This window comes from Microtus pennsylvanicus, chromosome 8, assembly GCF_037038515.1.
Source record: "Microtus pennsylvanicus isolate mMicPen1 chromosome 8, mMicPen1.hap1, whole genome shotgun sequence".
NCBI classification, from domain to species: Eukaryota; Metazoa; Chordata; class Mammalia; order Rodentia; family Cricetidae; genus Microtus; species Microtus pennsylvanicus.
This window is the reverse complement of record NC_134586.1, coordinates 88,592,378-88,619,586: the sequence shown is the minus strand read 5'-3', so window position 1 is coordinate 88,619,586 and position 27,209 is coordinate 88,592,378. Positions and strand designations below refer to the sequence as shown.

The following is a 27,209-nucleotide window of genomic DNA, read 5'->3' as shown; positions in this document are numbered from 1 at the left end:
GTCAAGTTACGCTAGAGTCCTGGCTACTTAAACCATTCAGAAGAGCGGACATCAGGCCCTGTAAAACCTTGGCTGATCCTACCAACTTCCAAAAGAAGTTTGACCAAAAGAACAAAAACAAAAACAAAAAATCAGAGGAATCCTGGACCCAGGATCCTACCCCTCAGAGATTGGAGGCACATAGCCTTGAGCCAAGCTTCCCTGAGCTACCAGGGTCTGAGAAAAGGCTGGCTACGTCTACACCACCAGCCCAGAGAAGAAGCAAAAGCAATAGAGTTCATAGGACTCCTTTATATTAAAGTTTATTACATCTGCAAAATCTACTGTACAGAACCCATTGGATTAAGTAGCGTTTTGCCAAAAGCAAAGACTCTTGCTCTTTGGGAAGGATTTCTGACTCCAGCCTGGGGCAGGGCCACAGGGGCTGAAGGTGAACTTGGTTCTCGATGGAGGAGCCAGTGCCAGCCATACTCAAGATGCGCCTTGTCAACTTCCAGGAGAAAGGTGACCAGAGATGGTACCAAAGGCGGGAGAGTCTTAGACACCCTCGGCACCCCTCCCCCACTTCAGTCTTCTCTCCCCTCCATCCCTCGACTGTGCTCTAGGAGTTAAGTTCTCACACAGGCTCGTCCAATGTTGCAGTGGCCCAGGCCATGGCCATGGCCCTGAGTTCATGCACACAGGCATGACTGGTCAAGAGGTGGCTACCCCATGGCATCCTGGACTAGCCAGCCTACTTACGGACCACCAAACAGATAGTTCATACATACCCTGTTGCACGCATGAGTGACAAACTTAAGAGACAACACACAAACCAAGCCTACATTTTGGCATCCGGATTTGGTTCTTCTAGGTTTAAAAATAAAAACGAAAAAGTCTGAATGACCCCGATGCTGTCTCCCGAATGTAGATTAGGGAAGCGAGGTGAGGGACACCAGTCGATTGACTTGCCTTACCCCAGAAGTAAAGCCTACTGGGGTTCTGAACAGAGAAACTAGAGGAAACATGTGCAAAAACGAGTTGATATCTAAAGTAGGCTTCCCCACAACGTGAAGTGAATTCCAAGGAGCCCCGAACTCCGTCCCCTACCACAGCATGGCCAACAATAGCGGTTTCTATGGGTAAGTGCTATGGCATATCAACCGAAGCCCCTCTCCTGTCCCTCGGATCCTCCAGCCGTAATAATAGGCTACCTAGGTCCAAAGCAGTTGGGTCCCCTTTCTCTCCAGAGCTGGGTCTCCTCCCGTTTGGAGAAACCAAGTCAGAATAGTGGACATCGGGCGTGGCTGTGGTAGAAAGGTCAGATGCAAGAAACCCTTTGCGCCCAAGCTTCTAGGCAGAAGTCAAAGAAGTAGAATGAATTCCCAGCACACCCTGGGACTGCTCGGGCAGGACCAGCTGGAAGGGTCTGGGTGCTGAGGAGGCGACACAGTGGTGGGGAGGCCAGGGCCTGAAGTTTTTCACAGAAGAGGCGAGTGGGAGCCTAGTGAGTGGCAGGGGCGGGGGGAGAATCATTCCTCCATCAGGCGTAGAACTCTTCCTGCTTGGTGGGTTTCTGGTAGGCGCCGCCATTGGCTTGTTTGGGTTCCTCCAAGGAGTAGCTGCCTTCGTCCTTCTTCTTCATCCGGTACAGCATGAAAGCCACCAGGCACACGGCAAAGATGAGCCCCACCAGGCCTCCGGCGATGACACCTAGGGAGTGGACAGAGGCTGGCTCAGTTGAGCAGCTATGGACAACACAGGAAATGGCCTGGGTCGTACTCACGCCTTCTCCTTCCACCCCATAGCCAAGGATGGCTGTACCCCACACTACCACAGAGCCACAGCCTGCCTTCTCTTACCTACTCAAAAGAAAGACTCACCTCCCAGCACTTCCTTCCTGTCCAAAAGGCCCTGAGAGGCACCTGTGGCTCCTTCATCCACTGGCTGCTGATTCCGTTTGTCAGGCTCTATGGCAGCCACAGCTGTGTTCTCCCCAGATGTTTCAAAGGTGAAGTCCTGCAGGAGGCCAAGCTGGGATCAGGTCGGGCTGGAGCCATTGACACAATAGCAACCTGGAGCACTGCCATGCCCTGTTGGGGTTCCCCTCCCACCCCACATCAGACACATCCAACCTAGGCCACCATCTGTCATAGAATGCAATCACACTCGGGACCTTGGCACAGACACCACCCTGAGTGACACAAAGCACCCATTTCTGTATGAAAATCCCAGGATGCTCTAAGAGAGAAAAGTCATCCTGGTGTAACGTTGGGTGGCTAGCTCTTGAATGATGTCTAAGGAGCCTCCTGCTGATCTTGTAATCAGTTTGTTCAGGGCAGGAGGAAGGTGGAACCCTGTTACTCCATCACTGTGGCCAAGACTACAATATACTTTAAAGGGCAATTAGGATGAAAGGTGCCAGATGCCAGGTACTAGTGGCCACCCAGGAAATACAAAGTCACTCACCTGCTCGCCAGAGCCCTCCCCTGTAGGAAGTTGATTGGTAGCTCCATCCTCGACAACTTCTTTGACGACAGAAGTACCTCCTTCTGTCGCACTTGGAGGTTGGTGGTCAGGCTGGCCAGGCGCTGTGGGAACCAAGGTCTCATGGAGGCCAGGCTGCACATCTCTGTGGGGATGAGATGTGACAGCCTGGGCTGTGGTGGCTCTGACTGTTGAGACCCGTTGGGTGATTGGGAGTTGTGTGGTCTCCCTGGGCTTGGTGGTGACCTCCATTTCCTTGTCCTGAGCGGTGAGGCCAGTGTCCACTGCCGCCACCACTGGCTCTCCCTCCTCAGGCTTCTCTACAGTTGGCAGGATGGAGGTGAAGGCAGCCTCGGCGATCCTTCTGGTGGGCTCTGGTGCTGCGGGTGTGGCTGTCAGGAGCCACACATCCTTCAAACTGGGAGAAGTCTGCCGCGGCAAAGTGACGTCTGGCAAAGCACCTGCAGGGTCAGAAGTGGGGGTGTCAGGGTAGGGAGGTCCCCGAGTGTCAAGCCTGACAAATTCATGCTATGAGGAGACGGGGGCCTGAGTCCCCCAGGGTGAACTAGCCAAGGCAGAACTCTGAAAACAAGGCCACAAAAGATGCACTTTTGCAGCCTGCTCTCTCAGCTGTGAGGAAGAGACGAGGAATCCGGGAAGGGGCTCTGCTGGGAGAATGGGCTATGGCGTCATAGATGATAGGACCCTAAACCAGGACACTCATCTACCCTGCCCTCTTCCCCAAAGGCCCAGGAACACATGGCTACATCTTATCTCTTATCTCCCAGCCCTTTGCTCTGGTTTGCTTCCCACTGCCTCTCCGACTTCCCTTTTCAATACTCCCCACCTCAGTCCTGGGAGACCTCTTAGGCTAGCTGTAACAAAAAGCCTTCTCTTTCCCTAGACAGATGGAATCAAGGACAGGAGGTGAGGGCAATCCTATAGACAGCAGACTCTGTGCTACCTGCAGCTCCCAAGAGCCTGTGGGTCAAAGTATTCCCATATCACAGACGGAAACACCAAGGCTCAATGGAGTCAAACTCCTTCTCCAAGGGTTGTCTCTAGATGCTGCCTATGGCGTCTTAGAGCCACTTCACTTTTTTATCTGGGGGTTCCCCTTAGCTAAACTGTGTGCAGCTGGACACCAGCTTCTTCCCTGGGGCACTGTCCCTCTGACTCCAATGGCTAAGGGCGGGATGGGAATGAAGGGGGCTCACTAAAGCTAAGTGACTGCCGGCTCACACACTTTAGCCATGACCTGTAGCCAGCCATCTCAGGGTTCTGGGTCCACCTTACCTGCGCCCGAGCCAGAGAAGTTGTCAGAGTCGTCCCCAGAGCCATCCTGATCTTCAGGAGGTACGTTTACAGCCACGATTTGCTAGAAAAGATCAAAAAGGGGTTTGAGATGAAGCTTGGCCAATGCCCCAAATCACTGAGTTCCTGTCTTGGGCAGCCGAACAGGCTCAGCCAACCATCCCAGTTACACATGCAGGAACCCACTGCATGCAGCTCTCAGCTCCGGGAATCCCCTGGTCCTACTCATATCCCCGATGCTATAGCGACCTAATCTGGTGCCAGGCAGAGGGGCAAGTATGGGGACCCCAGGGTACTCTGTCTAGTCAGGGGACCCAACTAGGGAACACAAACTGCGATCCCTGTGAAAGTCATAGGCTGATCCCACCCTGAGAATCATGCTTGGGGGCCACCAGTGGGGAGCTTTCACAATCCCTCCAGAAACAATTTATACTTAGAAAACCAGCATCCAGTTGAGCTAGACCCTGGGGTGTGGGCACAGAAGCTGGGCCAGGCCTGGCATGGCGGAGCTGTCTGTGCTGAGGCAGCTCTGCCCACACAGGGTGGCTCCAGGCCTGGTCACAAGGACCGTTTTCTCAACCACAGGAAGGACTGTATCCTGGTCTTGTTAGTGAAAAAAGGCCGGGGTGCCCTTTGGGCCAGGGACAGTGAACACTAATCTGAAAAGACTCCTGCATTCAGGAGGCTCCAGTGAATGGGCGGTAGGCCTGGGATGGGCTCTCCTTGGCAACAGCAGCTGCAGGAATGTGGCCTGCCTTGCCGGCTCCAGCTCCAAGGGGCTGCAGGTGGTGGAGCGCAAACACAATCCCACAGAACTTGGGCAGGGATGGGGGATGTGGAACACGGCCCCCAGCTAGGCAGGCTGGGAAAGGAGCAGAGAGTCAGGCCCATGGCTGCTCCCAGCACTGGTTCCAGGACACCAGGTACAGAAGGCCCAGGTAAGTAGGTGAGATGTGGGAGCCCAAATAACCCAGCTCAGTACAGACCATCTTTCAAGGGCACCAGCACAGACCAGAACAAAGAATGGAGTAAAAAAGAAAAAAATAAAACAGCTGGGAGGAGTGGTGCATGCCTACAATCCTGACGTAAAAGATTGCAGCAAATTTGAGGCCAGCCTCGTCTACATGCCTTCTGGGCCATATAGAGAGACTATATAGAGAGACTCTTGTCTCAATAAAACAGAAAAAGAAGTGCATGGTTCAACTAAAGGCCCCTGAGACCCCCTGACCTCTGTCATTCACCAGCTGAGTGGCCTTAAGAATGTCACTAGGCATCTTACGGCCTCAGTTTCCCCACCTGTAAAATGGATGCCAGCGTTAATGTCTGCACTACAAAAGGGTCACAGAATTTCTACATGAGGAACACACAGCCTTGGTAGGTAACAAGTGTTTGTGCCCGTTGTTCTAAGCAACGAGTGAGAGCTGCCTGACTTGTGGTGAGGGACTCTGGGGTCCGTGGCCACTCCCGGTGCCAGGAGGCTTGTATGAACAAGAGGGCAGAGGATCAAGACGGAATTTCAAGAGACGAGGAGGCAGGAGAGAGCCGGTTCACTAAGCCTCTACAGAACATCCAGAGTGGTGCAGCTGAAGCTAGCACCGAGGAAACAGGGTCACCTTGGTCCAGGAAACTTGGCAGGACCCAGAGAGCCCTATTGGCCTCACTCATGAATAGAACAGAGCAGAAAGAGTCAGGCATGGCTGTTGGGGAAATGGGAGAAGCTGTGTAAGCCCTACAGGCTACTGAGGGCAGTTTAGTGTGTGCAGAAGCTGCTAGTCATACCGAACTTCCTTTAGAAGCACAAAGCAAAAGCATGCTCTCCTCCCTTGGGACAAAGGTTTTGAGCTTAGACAGGCCCAGCTTCAAAGAGTTGATTCACTGGGGTTCAGCTCCAATGAGCAGCGACAGCACAATGCTGTGATGCTTTAATACAGTTCCTCATGCTGTGATGACCCCGCCCATAAAATTATTTCGCTGCCGCTTCATAACTATAATTGCATTACTGTTACGGATCGTAATGGGAACAGCTGGTCTGTGACTCCAAAGGGGTTGCGACCCACAGGTTGAGAACCCACTGCAGTAGACGACGTTCATTTGGACCCATCCATAGGTCAGTTGAGAGTCCACCCCCTCACATGTCAAGCCACACCAAGCCTATGCTACTCCAGGTGGTACCCCACATTCCCGTGGTAGCCATCTCTGTGACTGCCTCCTTAGAGAACAGCGCCCTCCAGATGGGAACAGACCCCAAGATTAAAACTTCTTCCTCATTCTAGGCCCCAACTCCACCCTCTCCTAACCCATGGACTCCCTCTGTGGGAGGGAGAACTGGAGATAGGTCAGAGGTCCCGGATCGAACTAGGGCAGCCTAAGTCACAACCAGGGGTGCAGACCTTATTCAACGTGAGGTAGCTAAGGCTGCGAATGTATACTGGGGTGGGGTCCAGACAGACATAAGGCAGCTAGCCTCCTCCCTCCATAGAGAAGTCCCCAAAGCCAGCAATTTCCCAAAAGGGAGGGCTTCTCTTAGAGCTAGATAACGCGGGCTCTTCACAGGGAAGCAATCTGTTCCCCCTGGCTTTGCTGAGTTTATCCAACACTATGATCGTGTTTACACAACAAGCTTCTAAAGCAAATCTCTACTGAAACCAGCAAACCAGGTTCAGGTCAGGGAATGGGTGATGGTGGTGGGGTAACCCCATCCTATAACCCCCTGTCCTCTGTTAAGGGAAGAGGAGCAATTCCCTGACTGCCCCATCTCCACCCTCAGCTGGGACCTTCATAGTGGTATCACAAGGGAGAGAAGAAAAAAATCTCGGCCGGTGAAGAAATCAGGGTGGGAGGTGGGGGGAGGTGGTCTGAACCCTGATTCCCCTAGTTCCAGCTGACTGGAGTTTTCGATGTAACTTCAGGTACCATTAAGAAGCCTGTTGTGTTCTTGAGGGCTCATAAGGACCCTCCCCAGTATGGCTTCTGACCTGGATTCTTCCAGACTGTTAGGGATGTCTAGGGATAAAGAAACTCCCATTGAGTCTCCCATCTCTTGCTGCTCACTCAGGGAGGTAAAGGCAAGTCAGTCTTATCTTTCTCCTCTGTGGGCCTCAAAAAAAAAAAAAAACATCAGCCGTTCAGATGGCTCAGCAGGTAAGGGTGACCCGACTTTGATCCTGAGACTCAACTGAAGACAGGAAAAGATTCCTGTACCTGTAGGTTGGCCTGACCTTTTCCACATGCCTGTTGAGGTATATGTACACCACACATGGATACAGGTGTGTAGAGACATACACACACACACACACACACACACACACACACACACACACACACACACACGAAACTTTCAAAGAAAATATAGCATTGTAAGAAAAAATTTCGTGGTCTGGGCCATGAAACTCAGGGCCACTTAGCTCCCTCCCACTGAAGCAAAGAGCCTGGAAGCTGCCTTATTTGAAAACTCAAAGTTAGAGGTTTGGAGGGCAGAAACATGGGGCGTAGACATCTGCTTCGGGCATCCCCTGGAGCTGTGTAGTAAGGACCCTCTTGAGATACCCAAGTCAGGGACCCAGTGCAGGAAAAAAAAAAAAAAAAGGCAAAGGCCTCAGTTTTCCCTCCAGCTGAAGAGAATTTCCAGCACTCTCTGGTTCCAACACCTCTCCCCAGCAGCTCCTCCAGGTCCACCTGAGATTACCATCTCTGACAGATAAGAAACAGCCCCTCCCAGGGTGAAGGACCTACCCAAGGCCATCTAGGCCAGTGTCCCCACACCAGACAGAACAATTCTCTCTTCCCCAACCCCAGGCCTAAGACCCACCTCCCTTGGCTGAATCCATCTGCTTCAAGCAAAATGGCCTCAGTTTCTTAACCACAGCTGTACCACCAGGAAGCAAGATGTGGGCTTAGCCCTGCCTAGCAACCCAGGTGGGTACCAGGCGCACACTAGGTCCTGACTCAATGTGTGTCAGGACAAGGTACAGGAGAGAGTTCACCTCCAGTTGCAAGCCCTTGCCGAAGAGCATGTTGGGAGCTGTGGGCAGAAGGCTGGCTGGGATGCTTAACGGAGTCACTTCCTGCCAGCTCCCACACCCACACTGACAAGAAGGAAGGCCACCCTCAGTGGCCGGCACTGCAGTCTGATGGAGTCCTATGTTCTGGCAGCTTAGGGCTGAGGGAAGTCTGGCTTCCAGCCCTTTGTCGTGGCATCTTGAGTATGAATCCACCTCAGCTGTGCCCCAAAGCACAGTACCAACTGGGTGTCTCCAGGCTCAGGGATTATGGACTTTCGGAGAGGATGCCCATCTGGCCCCCATCCACCAGGAACAACGGTATCCGTGGCTTCTAATCAGTGCCCTAAGGTACTACCACCGCACCAGTGGTACCTAAATCACACGGCCTTACAAAGCATTACTGACTCCATAGGGCTGGATACCTTGTGTTTTAAGGGTAAATCACTCACCTCCATGCCTGACAACCCAAGTTCCATCCCCAGGACCCACATGGTAGGGGGAAAGAACTGACTTTCCCAAGTTGCCCTCTGACCTCCCTCCACATGCATGTCTGCACACACACACACACACACACACACACACACACACACACACAGGCACACACACAAAATGGGATGTGAGAAAAGGAAAATTTTAAGGTCACAGAATTTTGCTATTAAATATAACTTCAAAACTCTGTAATCATCACCTCGGAACTTGAAGGTATAAACAAGTGAAGGAATAGACTGGGCTTGGCCCCAACAGAGCTCCCAGCACATACCCAGTGCCTCACCACAGGGGCTTCAGGAAGGAGAAGCCTGGGGGCTGGGATAGGAAGAGCCCCAGTAGAGAATAAGACAGTTCACTTGGGCAGTGCTGGGAACGTCTGGTCACGGAGTGGGAAAGGGAGGGAGAACTATGGGTTGTCTGTGGCTGCCTGGTGCCATGACAGAAGCCCAGCTTCCGTGGGTGGGAGCCTAGTCACTGAATCAACAAGCCCCATTAGTCACGACAGCCAGTGACAAAGGGCCGCTGTTATCAAAGCAGTTGGGTCACAGCCATTCCCAGGCAGCCTGGATCCCAGCTAGTCTGGGGCCTCCACACCTGTTCCAGAAGCCCAGGCTCCAGTCACACGATCTCCGTCCAATCAACACGCACCGCTGAGAAGGGCAGGGATACACGGGCCCCACGGGCACACCAGGATAAACACCTTTCACTCTCATCCAGCCAAGACTCCACGCCATAACCAGCACCCCAGGAGGCTTCAAGCAGGTTCACGATATACAAGAGATCTACCCCTACCCCAGTGTCTTGATTAGACCTAAGGAAATAAGAGCTATGAGGAAGTCCTCTCCCCACAGAATTCACAGCTCTGGGGTGCTGAGGACACTGAGCTATACAGAATTCTAGATTTCACCTCCCTCTGTGCAACTGGACACATGACCAGAGAACGACATCCAAACCACCACCTGTCTCCAGGGACCCCAAGAACTACCACAATGTCAGATTGTACTCCGAGAGCAGACATCTGAGACAAGGGTCCAGGTACAGATGCGTGGCCAGGAGCTGAGGGAGGCAAGACCTCAACTCCAGTTCTCTGACTGAACTCAGTGTTCAAAGACAAGGCACCAAGCGGGCAAGAGAGCTCAGTAAGCCAGAGCCAGGAGCAAAGCAACCTGGGAAGGCTCCAGATTATTCTTTACTTCTGATGCCTTCTCTCTCAGCCATCAAACACCGTGGTGCAAGGAGTTACTTCACCAAGGAGCTGAGGGAACATTCGATCTTCCAAAGGCCCTTGAACTCACCAAGGAAAGCAAGGACCTCCTTCCTGCCAGGGCCAACCAGGAACAACCTTGTTTTTCCCAAGCAGCTGGCTTCCTAGCCCAACACCCTCACCCTAGCTGCCCCATAGTGCAATGTGACCGACATCAGTGGGAAGATGCTAGTGCTAGCGACACTGAGCTATCCCAGGGTGCCCCAAAGGTAAAAGATGGGCCTCAGGGGCAGCTGTGCTACAAGGTGCAATGTTTCTCCAGAAGGGTAGAGCAGACAAGAAAGAACATGGCTAAAATTCCCTCCTATCCTGGTAGTCCTCAGCCTGGGGTCTTGACTGTTCTCCTTCCCACGGTCACCTTTTCCTCAGTCCTAGATGAAGTGTTGGGAGCATGTAGCGATAGGGTGGAACATCTCCAATGAGGGTCTCTGGGACAGTCCTAGCTCAACTACTCCCACGCTGGGTGTCTGAGAAGCTCCCTGTGTGTCTCCGGACTCACTGTGTGGGTAGGGAATAACGTGGCTTGTTTGGATAATCCTGAATTCTTTTAAGGCCCTCACGGGTCATGCTGGACAATGTGTGAGGATTAGAGGCCAGAGTTTCATGCTGAGGTGATGCCCAGTCCCTCACTTCTCTCTCAGGGACCTAAGAAACGATAGGGAAGCCTCAAGATCCGAAACCCCCTCCCCGCCCCTTCTAAAGCCACCTCCAGGAGGGAGGGCCCCCACTGGTGCCTTGAGGCAACACCCAAATTTCCGGCTGACAGGCACGATGATTTATCAGCTTTCTGTCTCTCCACCAACAGTCAAGCTGGGACCTGCAGAGAAGGTGACTGGTGACCCAGTAGGGAGGGAGGGAGAGGCCCAACCCAGGGTGGAGCCAAGGCGAGGACGGGCAGGTGAAAAGGAGTATCAGCTGCCTCACTAGGCAGCACAGGACTCCGAAGCACCTCCATGGCCCAGACCCTGGCAGCATTTCCACAGACAGAACCGATTTCCCAGGATCCCCTGGGTGCACACACATTCCCCCACCTCAGCAATCCCCATCGCTGCTCTACACCTGCCAGTCACCCTGTGTGCGTCATGCGACTCCTGGGAATGGGTAGAGTGCAGAGACAGTGTCCTTTCTCAGTTGCAATAACCCCTTTTGGTCAGCATCTCCCTTTAGTGTAACATCAGAGGGCAAACCAAGGTCAATGCCAGAGCCAAGTCTCCCAGCACTAGGCCCCTTCCCTGTACCTCCAATCTCGGGACCCACAATAGGTCAGTGTCATTCGAACACCCTGATGCCCACACCTCCCTGTGGGGCTGGCACCTGCCCTACAGTCCACATGCCAGGACTAGCCTCTGAGCAGGCTCAGCTGAGAGCTGGGTGTGGCGCTGGGACTGGAAGACCAGTTCCTCCACAGCTCCCTCATGCCAGAACCCAGCTAGGACAGGCAGGGCGCGATTTCAGTCAGTGTAGAGCAAGGGCACCTGGCGAAGGCCCAGCTAGCCTCTTACCAGATACTGCTCCTGGAGGGAGCCAGACAGAACCCCACTCCTGACGGCCACCACCTCTCTTCAAGCCCTTGGGCCCTGACTAGCTGGATATGCTTAGAGAAAATGAGAAAACCCAAAATAGCAAAAAAAAGATGTCTTAGCCAGGCGGTGGCGCATGCCTTTCCAGCACTCGGAAGGCAGAGGCAGGAGGATCTCTGTGAGTTCAAGGCCAGCCCGGTCTACAAGAGCTAGTTCCAGAAAACCAAAAAAAAAAAAAAGGAAAGAAAGAAAGAAAGAAAGAAAGAAAGAAAGAAAGAAAGAAAGAAAAAAAGATGTCTTATAATTTGGGCTCTCCTTTCTTGGAACAAACCTGACTCGGCTACCCATCCATATACCACAGGGATTTGACAGAACGCTAGCAAGAGGGCTTCCAGGGTCCAACCTACGACTTGTATACTAAATGTTCTCCGGCTGGGCGGGTCAGCTCATTCTCAAGGGGCAACCAGACACCATCGTGACTGAAGTGACGGGCAGCAGACCACAAACATGACATCCAACAGTGGTGGTTAGGTGGAGGGCAGGGACACTAGACACAGTGACTTGATGCCATCTCTTGCCACTTCCAAAGAGCAGGCCCAGGAGGCTCTCTGGGTAACAGCCTGTGTAGATGAAAGGGGCAGCCAAGGCATTTGCACTGTCCCCCACCCCACCCCCACCATCGTCCTGACCCCAGACTACCTAAAGAGAAACTGGGTCCTCTCGGCTTCCCTTGGGCACATCTTGCTGGCCAGGGCCAAGGGACTGGAGATGACTGACGAGTCTGGAGGATAGAGAGCAGTGCAGGAACCCTCACCATGATCACCCCTAGGCTGCCAGCACCCCCAAAACCTGCTACCTAGCTGATTATAGACTCAGCGGGGCATGGGGACCCGACACCTGTGCCTCCTGGACTTCTCTGGCCATTTGACCCCTGAACTGGCTAAATAAAGTGTCCTTGGGTTTCAGAGACACAGACACTTGACACACCTGCAGCAGCCAGGGCTCCAGCTGGGAGGGTGGGGACGCGACTCCAACTCTAACCACCAAATCTCTCTTCTTGAGTCCCTGCAGTTGTGCAATGCCCTCCCGAAAAAAATTAAAATGCCCGTGGGAGGGACTAAGGGGTACTAGTCATTCACATTAGAACAATCAGTTTCCTATGGGGGAGGGGCCGATTTGGGAACTGGGGTTCTACAGTTGGGTAGGAGCTGTAACCGAAAAAGATTATCAAAGGGAGACTAGAAGGGACCAAGAGCAAACGTCTTTATAGCCTTTGTCAGGAGGCAGGTGACGGAAACACCCAGGAAATATATTACACTCCCCTTCCCTCTTGAACTACAAAATGTCTGTGCCTTCCCCCTCTCACGTATGTAAAGTACAATTCAGACAGAAAAGACACCCCAAAGCCACTGGGAAGCAAGCAGAAGGCAGAGCACTCTGGGAGGGGTCCCATGGCAGGGTGGGCTAGTCTGCAGGGTAAGACTCTCTGAGGGAAGCCTGTGGCTGAAAGGATGGGTAGGTTCCTCAGTTCCTGGACCAGCCCCAGCCCCACAGGAACAAAACACCCTAGGCCCTTTCACTGATACCTCACAGCCTGGAGAGGCTGGAGGCTCGCACAAGCACACAGTCTTTGTATTTGACACAAAGGTGACTAACAGGGAATATGGGGGCAGCCTTCAGCTACCTAGGTTCTTGGGCCAGCAGTGGGTGGGAGAAACTAAGGACCTGACCCAGGCTGTAGCCGTCACGTGACCCGGGCTGTTGGGGGTCACATGAGGCACAGAAGCAAATCCAGACTTTAGGAAATCAGTCATCAGCAGCCACTCTTTCTTGAGTAACACGTGGGGTACCGGTTTGAGCACTTTCCCTCAATTAGCTAACCTGTCTTTAAAGCCACTTTCGGGCCCTCGTGCTGTACCCATTTTACACAGTGTGGACACTGAGGCAAAGGGGACAGTCACTCGTCAGCGTGAAGAAAGGCCAGGCAGATTTGCTTCGTCAGACCCCAGTCATCATCACAACGCAGCCCAGAGCCCTACTCCACAGAAGAGCAGCCCTCACCAGCACTGAGTGGGCTCAGGGCAAGGGCCTCCACCCACCTTGCACTCTGGCCCAGTGTGTTTGCGTCTAAAGAAAACCTGCTTCCTCTCAAGGTAACCTACAGATCCCTACAACTGGAACCCTGTTCCCCCAAGCCTCCCGCTAACCGTTCCCTGGTGCCTGTGTTTCCCCGTTTCCTCCGCCTTTGATAGCCCAGCCCATGCAGCTCACGTCAGGGCCCAGCCTCATAGAGAGACTCAGTGAAGATGAAAGTCTGGACTGTCAGAAAAGGTTTGGGCTTCTGAGGAAGGAAAAAAGCCGTGTTTGCAGACCCTGTGACAATAACACTCGCGGGGCAAGACCAGGAGGGTCATTCACATGAAGGAGAATCTACACTCTCCTACGTGGGCACAGCCGCTGGTGTAGCCCATACTCAGTGCTCCTATAGTCTGAGCTCCTGCCAGACGACAGAGAATGCCAACCACTTCACATATTCAAAAGTCCTTCCAGGCAGGATAGTATGACCCCATTTCCCAGGTGTGAAAACTGAGGCTTAGCAGAGTTATGTGCAAGATGGCATAGGAACCAAAAAAGGCAGGATGTAGTCCAGGTGGGCCAGATTCTACCCTACACTTCTCTCTAACCTACCCTGGGTGAAGAAGCCAGCTAATACTCCAGGAGCCCCTTATTCAAGCCCCGGAGATACGAGTGAGCTTGGACACCCAAAGGTAGGCAGACCCAGACTTCTGTGGAAAGACAGGTGGCCGGTGAGTCCAGTGGATGCCCGGCCTGTCCTGCCTCAGATCCACCAATGGAGTCCTCAGGACCACTTCTAGGAAGTTACAATCCGGGCCAGCCTCCTCCTGGGGGTGGGGGAACAGAGGGAACGCGGTGCCTACTTGGAATGCCCTTCAGAGGGCAAGGGCAGGGAGGTAGGGGAGACCACACAGCCCACAGACCAAACCTAAGGCCCGGAAACAAGGGCCCCATCGCTCCCCAACATGCCATCCTGGGAACACTGTACCACACCCCTCAGTTTTCTCTGGGAGAAGCTGAAATGACGTCAGCCTCCACGCTCCCACAATGGTCTTGGAGGCTCCTTAGACACTCTACAGCCTGGGGCCCTGCGAGCCCAAACCTGACCCCCATATCCACCTGGAACTCTCCTAGGAACCTGGACCTCCAAGGTCTGAGTGCTTCCGGGTCAGCAGCGAGGCCAAGGGCTGCTGCAGAGAATACCTTAGCATCACTCTGTGCCCCTCCGATACAATCATGTCCCCAACCAGTGAAGCCCCAGGAACATCCTTAGCCACTGCTGTATGGCAACCAAGGACCAGCACACACTGGATGCCAAGGGTAGACATCAGTCCCCAAGTTCCCCCAAAGAAGCCCCATCCTAGGACCCCATGACTAGTGTTCTCAGCCTTCCAGTTCTGGGTCCCCCTCCCCTGGTTTGCCCAATGGCTATAGGTGAGCAGATCCGGGCATCAGGCCCAGCTCCTGCTCTTCCATGAGACAGAACGGGGCCTCTGTGGCCACATAAAAATCTGGGATAGACCTAAGTGGGAAAGATAAAGGTATCTCGTCCCTGTCATTGTACTGGAAGGCTTCTCTTACCATCCTTGGAGACAGAGGCACAAGGCCATCTTGTATTTCCTGACGCCCCATCTACGAGACCCCCCCCCCAAGCACTCTCCATAGCCAAAACGCTGGCAAGTCTAAAAGCTTGAACAAAGTCTGCTTCGTAGTCTAGGCTCCCAAGTAGATCTTATGAGGGCTTGTGAAACTCTGAGATAAAACCCTCCAGCTGGCCAGGGAGACCCAGGAGAGGGCTGAGTCTCGAATGCCCTTCACCACTGTCTCTAGTCTACTATGGTGGGTCTACTCCACAGACGGGCACTCTCCCTTGGTGCATTCCCTGGGTACCCCCAACAGGTATTCTAGCCAGGTTGGCATTTCAGGCAGAATCCTCCTAGGGCAGCAGAGACCCAGGTGGCACCTGAGACGCCCACAAGCCCTGTGACACAGCCAGGATAGGTCATGAACACCCGAAGACAATGAATTCCCCTTTGCCTCTCGGCCCCCCGAGGCCTGTCTTGTCTCACTGCCCTGCCCCACCCCACCTCATGCCAGTGGGCGCCAGTGGGTCAAGGTGGATTGGGTGAGTCTCCAGGGAGGATTCATGGGGCCTGGCATCGTGACTCAGCTGATGAACGCAGTGATAAACACGCCCACCTGCCCACTGCCCCAACCTGCCCGGCACAGCTTTCATTCCTGCTGATGAGCGGACCTTGGGGAGGATGCCAGGATGCCAGGGTGCCTGGGTGTGGGTGTGGGTGCGGAGAACAGCACCTGGCCTCCACCTCCAGTCTGACCTGGCCCAGAGGGCTTCATCCACTCTAGTTCCCACAATGAATGCCAAGGGCACAGATCTGAAAACCTGCCTCACCTCTGTTTCCAGAGTGGTCTCTCCTGAGACCCCTGGAGCATCCAGTTGTCTCTGATGAGTCTCCAGAAGGAATAAGGACAGAGCAAAAGCAGTCTGGGAGGTCCTGCAGGGCCACCTTTACCTATCCCAAGACAAGGTCTCACTGCTAGCGCATGACTCTTAAAGACGCAGCAGTGGGAAGGAAGAGGTCCTGGAGCAGATGTCACAGGCCCAGAGGGTCAACTACTTACCTGGACCACAAGGAAGTCAGGGACAAGGCTAGGACAAAGAAAGGAATAATTTCTGCATGTTTCTAAGCCAGGGATACAAAGAACATCAGATGCGCAGTTCAGAAGGGGGAAGGCACCCAGAAAAGGAGGGGGCTGCAAATAAGAGGTGACCAGGTTTCCCAGATGTTTCTACCACTGCTGAAGAAGTCAAAGGAAAGCCTGGTGGAAAGAGACCGCCAGGGCTGTGCAGGCATGGCTGCAGCCCCTGAGCATGCCTGTGTGCCTGAGTGCACACACGGCTGCAGGCCTCAGGTGAGTCACTGGGCAGAACTTTTCCCAGGGCTGGAGGCCAGAGAAACGTAACCTCTCTATATAATTAGGCAGCCCACGAAGCCACAAACACCAGGAGACAGTCTGAGACCCTTGAGAGGCTCCCAGCAGAGCTACCTCTGGAAGCCTCCGAGTTCCAGAGTCAGCAGGAAAGATTCCTAGGCAAATCTCTAAAAGGAGAGTTAGTCTACCACCAAGACCAACACCACCACACCCACCTGTCAGTGGTCCAAAGACTTCCTCCTGAGTTCTTCCCAGTCATGTGAAACCTGCCTCCACTTGCAGCCTTCACCAGGCCTCCAGACTCCCCAATCACACAGCACATAGAAGGCGGTGGGATGCCCCTCTTCCAATACCCACCCCTTGCCAGGGCTTCCCCAGCATCAACAATGGGGAAGTAATCTGGAAAGCTCCTACAGAACAGGCAGCAGTATCCTGTATCTACAAAGCAAGCCATCCCAGAGCGAGCGGGCTGCCCAGCCCCACCCTCAATGTCCCTCTGTAGCTGAAACGGCACCAAATTTGGGTCTCACTCTAAGGACCTCATGTGTCTACAGTCTGCACCAGAAGCTATCTGCTTATGGTAAAAGACAAATACCCATGCACTTTTGGCACTTGCCAGGGTACTCCTGTCATTCTCGATAGAAGGTTCTAGGAAGTGCATTTCCACCTAACACTCAGTCTCTCCTGGAATAACCAATAGGGAAATGACACCGTGCTGACTCTGCTCCAGGGCACAAGGTCCTGGAGGTGAAAGCGCTCTTTCTAGACTTCCTGTTCCAGTATTTTCCCTCTGCATGCACTAAAGCAGGCTCTCAGGGGAATTTCCAAACCCAGCACTTCAAAATCATTGAATTGGGGCAAAAAAAAAAAAAAAAAGGCAACTAGGAAACAGTATGTTCTGTGAGCTTTGGGACTGGACTAGACATAACTTAATGTCCAAAACACTCCCCTATCATAGCCCCGGCATTGGAGAGAGCCAGAAGGAGCGTGCAGCATAGGAGCCAGAAGTCTTGTGGCCAGGATACCCACCTCCCCAAGGCTTACAAAGGCTCTGCTAAATCTGTAAGTGTGTCCTCCATGCCCCTCCCAGACAGACTCCTTGGCACTCAGTCAACAGCGTGTGAACTTTGTGTAACCTAGGGTACACATTGCCCACTGTCAGGACTCCACTGCTGTCTCCTGATCTTGCCTTTCTATGAAGAGCTCTTGCCTGTACCCAAGCAACCATCAGGTACACCCAAACAAGGCCCAGGGTATTGCCCAATACCCAGGATTTGCCCAAAGGCACAGTGTAGGCCAACTCAGTCCAGCCAAGTGCCCCCTCTACACAAAGTGCTCACAACCAAGTAAGATCTGGAAACACCAGGCAGGGCCTCACAGGGCTCAGCCAGACCTCATATGCAGGGTGTCTTGAGGTTGTAGGCACTGACAACGCTACAGTATATTTATATCATACATATACTTAAGTGTATACATATACACGCAAGCACACACATGCAACCTCATACCAAAAGGCCTGTGTCTGCCACTTTCCTCTCTGTGGAGGGCTGGCTGGCCTCTCTAAGCCGTTTCTTCCCCATTCAAAAGATGAGGCGATGGTGTGGATCATAAAGGCTGAGGAGGAAAGACTAAGCTGGACAGGAGGAAAAGCAGCAAGCACGCAATTAAAGGTAACCTTAACTAGTATCAAGAGCTGTCTTTCCTCGGGCACTTTCAGGACAGGCACTTTCACACCATCTCTGAGGAAATGAGTGCGCAAATGACAGAATGAGGGCAGAAAGAACAGGTACGGCGACGTCTGTGCTGCGGACGAGGATGGGCAGAGTGGAAAGTGAGTCACTTAAGATTACATAGTAAATTAGTGGCAGAGTTGAGCTTCAGTATGGGGTGCTACTTGATCCAAAGCTGTTTCTGACCTGCCAGACAGCATGGGGGCTCAACTGTGTAGAACACGGACTAGAAACATACGCTGAAGAGAAGGGGGGAAAGACCAAAGCTAAGAGTCCCAGCCAGGCACGGTGGGCTCATGTCTGTCATGTCAGCACTTTGGAAGTCGAGGCAGGAGAATGGCTAAGACATCAAGGCCAGGCTAGGCAACAGAGTTGAGAATCGGTCTCAAAACAAAAACAAAGGCCTTTGCTAATCAACACATAGAGTGAGCTAGCGTTGTTAGTCCAAGGTAGCTGGAGCCCAAAACTCAAAGAGGAGAGGCGTCTAGGGAACCCGGGCTCATGCTCACGGATGCTTCCTGGCACTGTGTACACGTCTTCACTGAGGGAGGTCCCTAAGTCCTTCACCTAGCTAGTGCCTCCACATCACTCCAGGTCCAAGACTGTAGGGGTGGCAGCTCCCTTTTGTCCAGTCTACCACCACACTGCAGCGACCTCAACAGAGATCCATGAGGGGTATCAAATTCACACAGCCTGAGAGTCACCCAAAGGTGAGACCTTTGTTCTTGTAAGAATTATAACGAATCTGATTTGTTTTTTGGCCTGCTAAAGAAAATAAACCAGAATTGAAGAGAAAATGTGTTTGCGCTTGGGCACACCAGTGTCACTACCAGAGTATAAGAAGGAAAGGGGCAGTTAAGAGTAAAGACCATCAGGCACGAGGACACCATGTTCTGCAGAGCCGCACAGAACCAGGAGACTGCTTGACCTGGCATCATGAAGAGGGGGCCTAGCATCAGGAGGGATTAAAAACAACTAGCCTTTTATTGTTGAGGATAACGGAGAGGAAATAAGGGTTTCAGAATTCTGCTCCAAGAAAGAATGCTTTGTAAAAGCAGGGAGCGGTGGCATGCATCTTTAAATCCAGCACTTAAGCCCGGCAGTGGTGGTGCATGCCTTTAATCTCAGCACTCGGGAGGCAGAGGCAGGCGGATCTCTGGGAGTTGGAGGCCAGCCTGGTCTACAAGAGCTAGTTCCGGGACAGGCACCAAAGCTACAGAGAAACCCTGTCTCGAAAAACAAAACAAAACAAACAAACAAAAAAAATCCAGCACTTAAGAGTCAGAAGCAGGTGGATCTCTGTGAGTTCTAGGACAGCCTGGTCTACACAGTGAATTCCAGGGCAGCTAGTGCTACAATAACGGAGACCCTGTCTCCAAACAACAACAAAAAAGGATACTTTGTAAGGAGGCGATTTTAACTCAGGGAAAAGCGTCTGACTACCATGATGATACATTCTCAGAGGATTTCAGGAATCCCAAATTCTGCTGCAGCTCTGGGAGGAGGGGGGATGGAGGCGTCTAGAAAGTACTGCAAAAACCAAGTTTTCCTGTCATTCTTTCCAGGCCCTGCTCCCCACCAATGTGTGTTAATGAGGTTTTACTGAGGCCCATCAGGAGCCACAGGTAGGCTAAAACCAGCTCCACCCTCTCTGGGGAGCTGAAGCCAGCAGTGACATCACCTCCAAAGGCTGGGCCCATCCTCCCCCACTCCCTCCCACTCTGCCAGACCTCCGGGGAAATGTCTCTACTAGTCCAAATAATTAAGGAAAGAAAGAAGAAAAAACAGCAAAGAACTATTTCAGAGTGACTTTTTTTCCTTACATAGCTGAAACAAAAGACCATGGGGACACACACACTGAGGGACAGTTTAGACAAACCTGTTGCAGTCTCTGGGGAGTGGTTCGCAGCAAGACTCCCCTGGCCCATTCAAAGGCAGACACCCAACAGTCCCTCTCTGTCCCACTCACTGGTCCCCAGAGGTGTTCTGACCTGCTTCCCACAGGAGCTAAGGGAGCCCTCGGAAGGGGACAAGATCTCTGGCAACCTCTGGGTATCTGCTTCCATTTAAAGCAAATCCCAACTGCTTTCATTATTGGGGGGGGGACGCTCTGGAAATGCCCTCAGTCTTATGTACCCACTTCTAACCCAACATGATATTTTGTTTTTTATGGAAGAGAACAAACCCAACTTTATAAAATAAGAAGCAAAGAGTACACCCTTGTCTTCAAGTAGGAGTCTGTCCCCAAAGCTCAGACAGTGACTGAGCTCAGACTCAGCTCAAACCCTTCCTCCAGGAAGCCCTCCCAGGTCTGGAGGTCTCTCACCTTGGGTCTGCCTAGAGGGCTCAAGCTCCCAGGCCAGAAAGGAAACACAGTCCATAGAGAAACGGCCGCCAATTGCCTACCCAGCCGTGATAACGGGAGCTTGAGGGCCCTAGTTCACAGGAATATCTGCCTCACCAAACACAGCAGGAAAGCGATCGACACCTCTTCAGATCCTGGCTACAAAGAAATGCAATACAGCATCTCTACTGCCCCAGTGAGGCCTCACATTGGGCCTGGAGAGTCGGGCTGGAGGAGGTAATGCCAGGCGGGTCAGGGAGACAAGCCAAGCGGCTCCACTTTCTTCTCCACAGTGGTAACTTTGATTCCAGGCATGATCTGAGTCCCACAGAAACCACAACCCTCAAGAGCAATTTCTTGGACCTTAAAGCAGGGAGTGCAACGAAGACTCAGTTTGGAAACCATATCCCTCCCTGAGAACCTTGATTCAGCACCCTACAGCCCCCCAACTCATTTGCAATTTGATAGGTATCGAGGTCCTCTCGGACTCCAGAGTGATGGAGTCACCTGGGAAGCGGCGAAGACAATGCCCATTAGCAGTGATCGGGGATGTGTCCAGGTGCCACTTGATATGCACACGACCTGGGTGTCTATCAGCGCTCAGCTCTCCCTCCCTGTGCACGTGCCTCTCTTTGCCAGGACTATCGAAGTTAAGCAGACCAGATGTGGCGGTGGGAGACTGCCACTTCCGGAAAGGATAAAGCCTGAGGCTCGGCACCTCGCCTCTGCCTCTCAGGGGGATGGTCAAGCCGGCCAGTCGAAAGGACCCCCGGTACTCCATAGTGGGTGCGGGGGCTAGGGGCGTGGACACCCGGCGGGCAGCGCTGACACCTGGCGGCGACCCGGGACCCGGCCCACGTCAAGGGCCGGCGCTGCGGGGCGGTTCCCAGGGAAGGGTTACAGGGGCCGAGAACAAAGCGCCCCCGTTGGGGAAGGCGGGCTAGCGGACGGCGTCTGGGGCGGGAGAGCACTTTCTGGGGACCCTCGACAAGCTCTTTGTCGGCCAAGTCGCTCGTTAGAGAGACCGACCCCCGTCAAAGGTGGATGGCGGCATCCTACTCAGAGGCCTCCCCCCACCAATCGCCAGCTCCACGTTCGTCCCTCTTTCCCCGCGGCCCTACTGGGCGGGCCAAGGGACCCGCCTTCCCTGCGCGCGGCTTCAGCACAAAGCCGAGTCGGGGGAGGGGAAGAGCCGTACCGGGGTCCACTCGCGGGGAGGGTCCCCAGCGCTGGCCATGCGGAGGAGGCCCTCCGGGGGGCAGCACAACTTCAGCGACCCCAAAGTTAGGTTCTTAGGGTCTTTAGCGTTGTGAAGCCAACTTCCCGGAGTCTCCCACTGCCGGCTCGGCCCAGCTCACCTGGGACAGCCAGAGAAAAACTCAAGGGCCCCACGCATCCCTCCTGTGTCCCACGCACAGTCCTGATCCCGGTCCCTCCGGCAACCCGCACGTCCGCCCCCTCCCGCTCCCACGCCGGCTCTGCTGCGCCCAAACTTGTCCGGGTGCAAAGGGCCGGGCGCCCGGGCTCCCCGGCGCTGGGGGCGCAGCCGACGCAGTCTGGTTTGAATTAGGGTCTGCGGAAAGAGCGTTGTGGCCATGGCCACTGCATCCCTTCGGGTCACTGGCGGAGACCAGGCCGCTGAGGTGGCCAGCGAGACAGCCACGGGAGAGAGTGACTCCAGGCGCCGCCACAGGCCGGCGGACTCAGACCCATGTGGAGTCATTTTACTTAACTGGGAGCCGGGAACCAGTGAAGGCTCCACTCTGCGGGACGCCCCAGCCCCTACCACAAGCTGTGGGACTCGCGTGGCACCCACGGACCGTGGAGGGAATTGGGAGAGGAGTCCTTATTTAAGGGCTCACCATCCCTGGATCCGCCAGGCAGCGCGGGAAGAAGTCCCCGCTCCCCTCCCCCTCCACGTGCCGCCGCTTGCACGGCATCGGCGGGTGGCGAGTCCAGGCTTCCCGCCGCCTTCCAGCCCTGCCCCGGGCCACACTCACCGGGAGGACAGGCTGCAGGCGCAGCGCCAACGCGCAGAGCCAGAGCCAGAGCGCCGCGCACCTCATGCTTCCCAGACCGGCGGCGGGAGCTCGGCAGGCTGCGCTGATCGGAGTTGCGGGTTGCGCGGAGCTGCGGGACCGCTCTACTGATTGCGCTGCGCTTTGCTGTCCCGAACGCCTGCCCAGCACGCTGCTGTCCTGAGCGAGGGTTGCAGGTTCCTCCGGCTGGAGTCAGCTTCCAACTGCCAGATCCCTTCCTTTGCGCCAGGCTCTGTCTGCTCTGGCCCGCACCTCTCCCGCCGAGCTCCGCCTTATAATAAACCCACAGGCTCCTAGCCGTTGCAAAAACTAGCTGCCCACCCCCAGCTCCGCGGGCCTGGGTAGCCCCAGTCCCCACCCCTTGGGCCCCGCCCTCTTGACTGCCCCGCCCCCTTGGAGCGCCCCACCCCTTCCACGCCTCCTAGGATCGAAGCCCACCCCACTCCTGAGCTCCCGCCGGTCTGAGCCCTGCCTTCTTTCCCTGAGCACTGGTGCGGGCTATCTGTGATTCCCGCGTGGTGTCTTCCTTGATGAGTGGTTGATGGAGACCCAGATGCATCTACTACTACGGCCTTTTCCGGAGTACTGAAGCGCTGCCCTGGAGAAGGGCGATTATTGGTCCCCTGCGTGTTAGGTTGCAGCGCCCTCTGGATGAGGGAGCCCAACGCCCTCCAGGTGAGCAAGATTCTGGGGGCCACCACGGAGCCCCACAGCGATGAGGCTATATATAAACCGAAGGACAGATGTGTTGTTCCCACCTCCCCACCGGCTGAGGATGGGCCCCTGGTGTCTTGGAGCCTTTACCCGCAAAGTGTTGGGAACTCTGGGTCTTTTAAAGCTCTCTGGAAGAGCTGGATTTTTTGTTTTGTTTTGTTTAAGTTTTTGTTGTCTTTCTATAAGAGACAAAGCGCTCTCTCTTCGTAGCCGAAGACCAAAGGAAAAAAATAAATGGTCTCTTTGTTTCCAGGTGACCTCAGGCATCTGAGGAGCTCCAGTTGAGTTCCTGTTCCTTAACGATTCTCTATGGGGCCTGGACCCCACGGTTTCCAACACCCTTCCAGCACGTCAGTCAAAAAATAAAAATTAAAAAAAGAAAGAGCCGAGAGAGCCTGCGGGAGTGGTAAACTGAAGTGAGAGCAAAGGGGAAGAACTGGCCCTGTCTTGCCTTCAATCTGTAGATGGTGCCAAAGGACCTTCGTACCTGAAAGGCAGAGGCCAAAGACGGCATCTTCTTCATCCTTGTTCCTTGGGCAGGGCTAAAGACACCTTAAGCTCTTAGAAGTCTCCAGTGTGTAGAGACTACACTATGGAGCCCGCCTTCTGGAAGTTTAGTAACCACTTTTACCCCAACACCCCCCCCCCACAGAGGCCTCCAGCAGTGGCCCATAGCCCAGCACTCAACAGTGTATGACATCGGAAAACTCTCCCTTAGCAAGCAGGTCCCAAATTACCCAGGTCTATCTATGGGCTATAGATCATGCTGAATTCTTGCTTGGATCCTCGGGGTCTTGGTAAGGAGCACCCTAATAGCAAGGCTCAGGGAAGCCTAAGACCCCAAAAGCAGGTCCCTCCTGGAGGCTGGCTCCAGGGTCTGAAGTCAGCTCTTCAATCCTCCCAACCCAATACGGAGAAGAAAAAAAATAGGACAACCTGGTATGTTACCTTCTGGTCCTCTCAAAATAGGGGGGGAAATGGAACAGGAAGGGATTGGCGGGGATGTCTCATGTTCTAAACATGACCAGTTTGATGTTTCCTTCAAACTGAATAAATTTACCTCCGATCCATGAGTCTGTTTGGGGGCAGACAAGGAAAAGGACTCCTATAAAGAGGCTGTAAAAAAAGGCATATACAGAGAAAGGAGGTGATAGCTCTACTGGCCTTAGAGCCCAGACACCTCCCTGCCCTCCGTACACAAGAGTGCCTCTGCCTCTACCACCCCTTACATCTAAGGGATCATTCCTGCTGGCACCTCTTACAGCCAATACACACTGCTGTGGTTGATTACCTCTGCCTGTGCAGAGAGGGGGCTGGTGACTGAGAACTCGCTGGGCAGTGGTGACACACACCTTTAATCCCAGCACTCAGGAAGCAGCAGCAGGCAGATTTCTGTGAGTTCGAGGCCAGCTTGATCTACAGAACAAGTTCTAGGACAGCCAAGGCTACACAGAGAAAGCCTGTTTTGAAAAAATAAATAAATAAAGCAAAAAGAGTTGGATACTAGGAAATTAATGCCTGGCTTAGAAGAAAGTCTCTAGCCTTCCTGAGGCTAGAGGGCCTCAGACAAGGCCATCTTGCTTTGCATGGGTTATTAAATATTTTCCTTTCCATCGTTGGTGAATCCCTAAGTCTGCTGCTTGCTTGCTTTCTTTCTTTCTTTCTTTCTTTCTTTCTTTCTTTCTTTCTTTCTTTCTTAACAAAGTTCCTCCAAGGACAAGCCGATCATCTATGGGTCACTTTCTTATTCTTCCTACAAACACATATGGCTTCCCACTGGGAGACATGCCCACTCTTGGTTGAGGTAGCAACTGGTGGTGAGTGGGTGGGAAGTTTAGCACCTGACTGTAGGGCTGCATGGGAGGGGCACCTGCATGGGAACCTAACGTCTCTTCGTCTCTTCCAAGGGAGGTTGACTGTATCTGTCCAGCTGAAAATGCACCAGCCCTCTCACCAACGAAGACTGACTTCTCTAGGCCGTTCTTCCCACTGTCTCAGAGGGCATTGCTAACGTCCATCACGGAAGAGAAAGTGAAATCACTGTGTGTGGTCCCACATTTGAATTCTGTGTAGTATTTCTAAAATGAAGATGGTTAACTCCTGGCATGCAAAGCTTTCCAAAACTTATTTTGAGGCAAAATGTGTGTTTTAGGTAAAAATGTCTAATATATAGAACATATGCTACACATAGTGATATGTGTACATACATCTATTAATGTCCATAATGTTTTTTTAAAATGTATATAACCGGGCGGTGGTGGCGCACTCCTTTAATCCCAGTACTTGGGAGGCAGAGGCAGGAGGATCTCTGTGAGTTCGAGCCCAGCCTGGTCTACGAGAGCTAGTTCCAGGACAGGTTTCAAAGGTATAGAGAAACCCTGTCTTGAAAACCCCCCAAAAAAACAAAAACAAAAATGTATATAATGTATATAGCCTGGTATAATGGTATATGCCCCTAATCCCAGCACTTGGGAGACAAAGGCAGGTGGATCTCTATGACTTTGAGGCCTGCCTGGTCTACACAGTGAATTCCTAGACAGTCAGAGCTGTGTAGTGAGACCTTGTCTTGAAATACCAAAACACAAAACAAATAAACAAAAAAGTAGATAATAAGAAAGGTCTGGAGATAAGAACCACAGAAGACAGCCTCTGTGTTCAGTCGGTTGTTTTGGGTTGTTTTGTTTGTTTGGTTGTTGTTTTTTCTGTTTTGTTTTGTTTTTTGGGTTTTTTGTTTGTTTTTGTTTTTTTTGTTTGTTTGTTTGTTTTGCCGGTAGAGTTTCTCTGTGTAATTCTGGCTGTCCTGAAACTTGCTCTGTAGACCAAGCTAGCCTCGAAACTTGCCTGTCTGGGATTAAAGGCATGCACCACCACCGCCCGGCCATACATGACAATCTTATTGTCCACTCTCCCTGTAACTTTAGGCAAATTCCTTAAGTATTCTGACATAACACATGTAAAACACTAAGCATTTTATCTACACAAAGCAGGACCCTAGAAATGACGAAGAAGTGTAGGCTGGGCTGGACTCTAACGAGATTCCTGGGCTCACCAGTAGGTGCATAAATCCCAGGGCTTGGTTGGTACTGCACAGGACAACACATGCAGGAGTGCCAAGCTCATTCTGTATTCTTAAAGCATTTAAAACAAAAAAAAATATCTGTTTATATTACTGGTTTCATTTTTATTGCTTCCAGGTAGGGTTTTCCTTTCTTGGCCAGACTGTCTCAAACTCACAGCAGTCCTCCTGACCAGCCTCCCAGGGCTGGGATTAAAGATGTGCTTGATTTTTTTTTCTTTTTTGAGACCCATGTATCCCAGGCTAGCCCATACCTACTATGTAGCTGATGACCATGAACCGTGGTCTGTCTTCCTCTGCTTCCCAGTACTGGGTGTTGCACAGATGTATACGCAGTGTTAAAGACCACACTTGGGGCTTCACGTTAGGCAAGACTGAGTTACTTTTAACCTCAACAATAAACTTCCCTCAAGCCTGAATAACAGGACCATTACCATTTGTGTCAGGACTGGCTTTTCAGTCAGTGGCCTTACCCACTAAGCCATCTTGCTCACCACCACCCCCCCATTTTTTGTTTTGAAATTTCATGTGTCAACTCCACTGGGTTAAATGGGCCCAGGTAGATAATAAATATATTCACGTGTATTGAGTGTGCTTCCTGAAGAGATGATGTTTGAATTAGCAGACAGACTAAAGAATATTTACTTCCATCAGTACAGGTGAACATCACTCAAGACTGAGTATCGGGGAATAACAAGAAGAGGCAGTCTCTCTGTGTGTGTCTTGTCTCTCTGTCTGCCTCTATCTCGCTGTCTCTGTTTCTCTCTGTGTATCTCTGAATGTCTCTGTTTTGCTCTCTATCTCTGTCTTCCTATCTATCTCTTTGTTTGTCTCTCAGTCTCTCTCTGTCTCTATCTCTATCTGTCTCTCTACTTTTCTATATCTTTCTGTCTCTATCTTGGTCTCTCTATCTCTCTGTGTGTCTCTATCTCTGTCTCTGCTTCTCTCTCTCTCTCTCTCTCTCTCTCTCTCTCTCTCTCTCTCCTTGAACGAGACTTGCATTCTGCCCCAATGCCTGGCCCTTAAATTCAGAGAATGATAACAACACCTGAACCTTGGATCTGTAGCCCACAGGCAAGAGACTGTGTGATTTGTGCCTAAATAATCTCAAGGGCCAATTCCCATAGTAAACTTATTGCTGATATTTATATCCTGTTAGTTCTGCTTCTCTGGAGGCTCCTGAGTAACACACAGACACAACTGTGCTCTCCCAATTTATGT

General features: G+C 52.6%; 1 protein-coding gene across 1 annotated transcript; it reads right to left on the bottom strand.

Moving 5' to 3' along the window:
• Nucleotides 1-276: 276 nt before the first annotated feature.
• Sdc1 (syndecan 1) lies at nucleotides 277-22,580 on the bottom strand. The gene is made up of 5 exons (XM_075984000.1): nucleotides 22,160-22,580; nucleotides 3,763-3,844; nucleotides 2,449-2,927; nucleotides 1,863-1,998; nucleotides 277-1,692 (listed from the first exon to the last, which is right to left on the bottom strand). The coding sequence occupies exons 1-5, from the start codon at nucleotides 22,223-22,225 to the stop codon at nucleotides 1,523-1,525; spliced, it is 933 nt and encodes a 310-aa protein (XP_075840115.1). The 5' UTR covers nucleotides 22,226-22,580; the 3' UTR covers nucleotides 277-1,522.
• Nucleotides 22,581-27,209: the final 4,629 nt, after the last annotated feature.

What these genes read in the sequence shown, in the direction of transcription:
- Sdc1 (XM_075984000.1), bottom strand. Translation starts at nt 22,225, where the DNA reads ATGAGGTGCGCGGCGCTCTGGCTCTGGCTCTGCGCGTTGGCGCTGCGC. An exon ending in CTTCTCTGGCTCGGGCGCAG is followed by an intron (nt 2,928 to 3,762) that starts GTAAGGTGGACC and finishes CTGACCCTGCAG; the next exon opens with GTGCTTTGCCAGACGTCACT. An exon ending in GGGAGGGCTCTGGCGAGCAG is followed by an intron (nt 1,999 to 2,448) that starts GTGAGTGACTTT and finishes GGCCTCCTGCAG; the next exon opens with GACTTCACCTTTGAAACATC.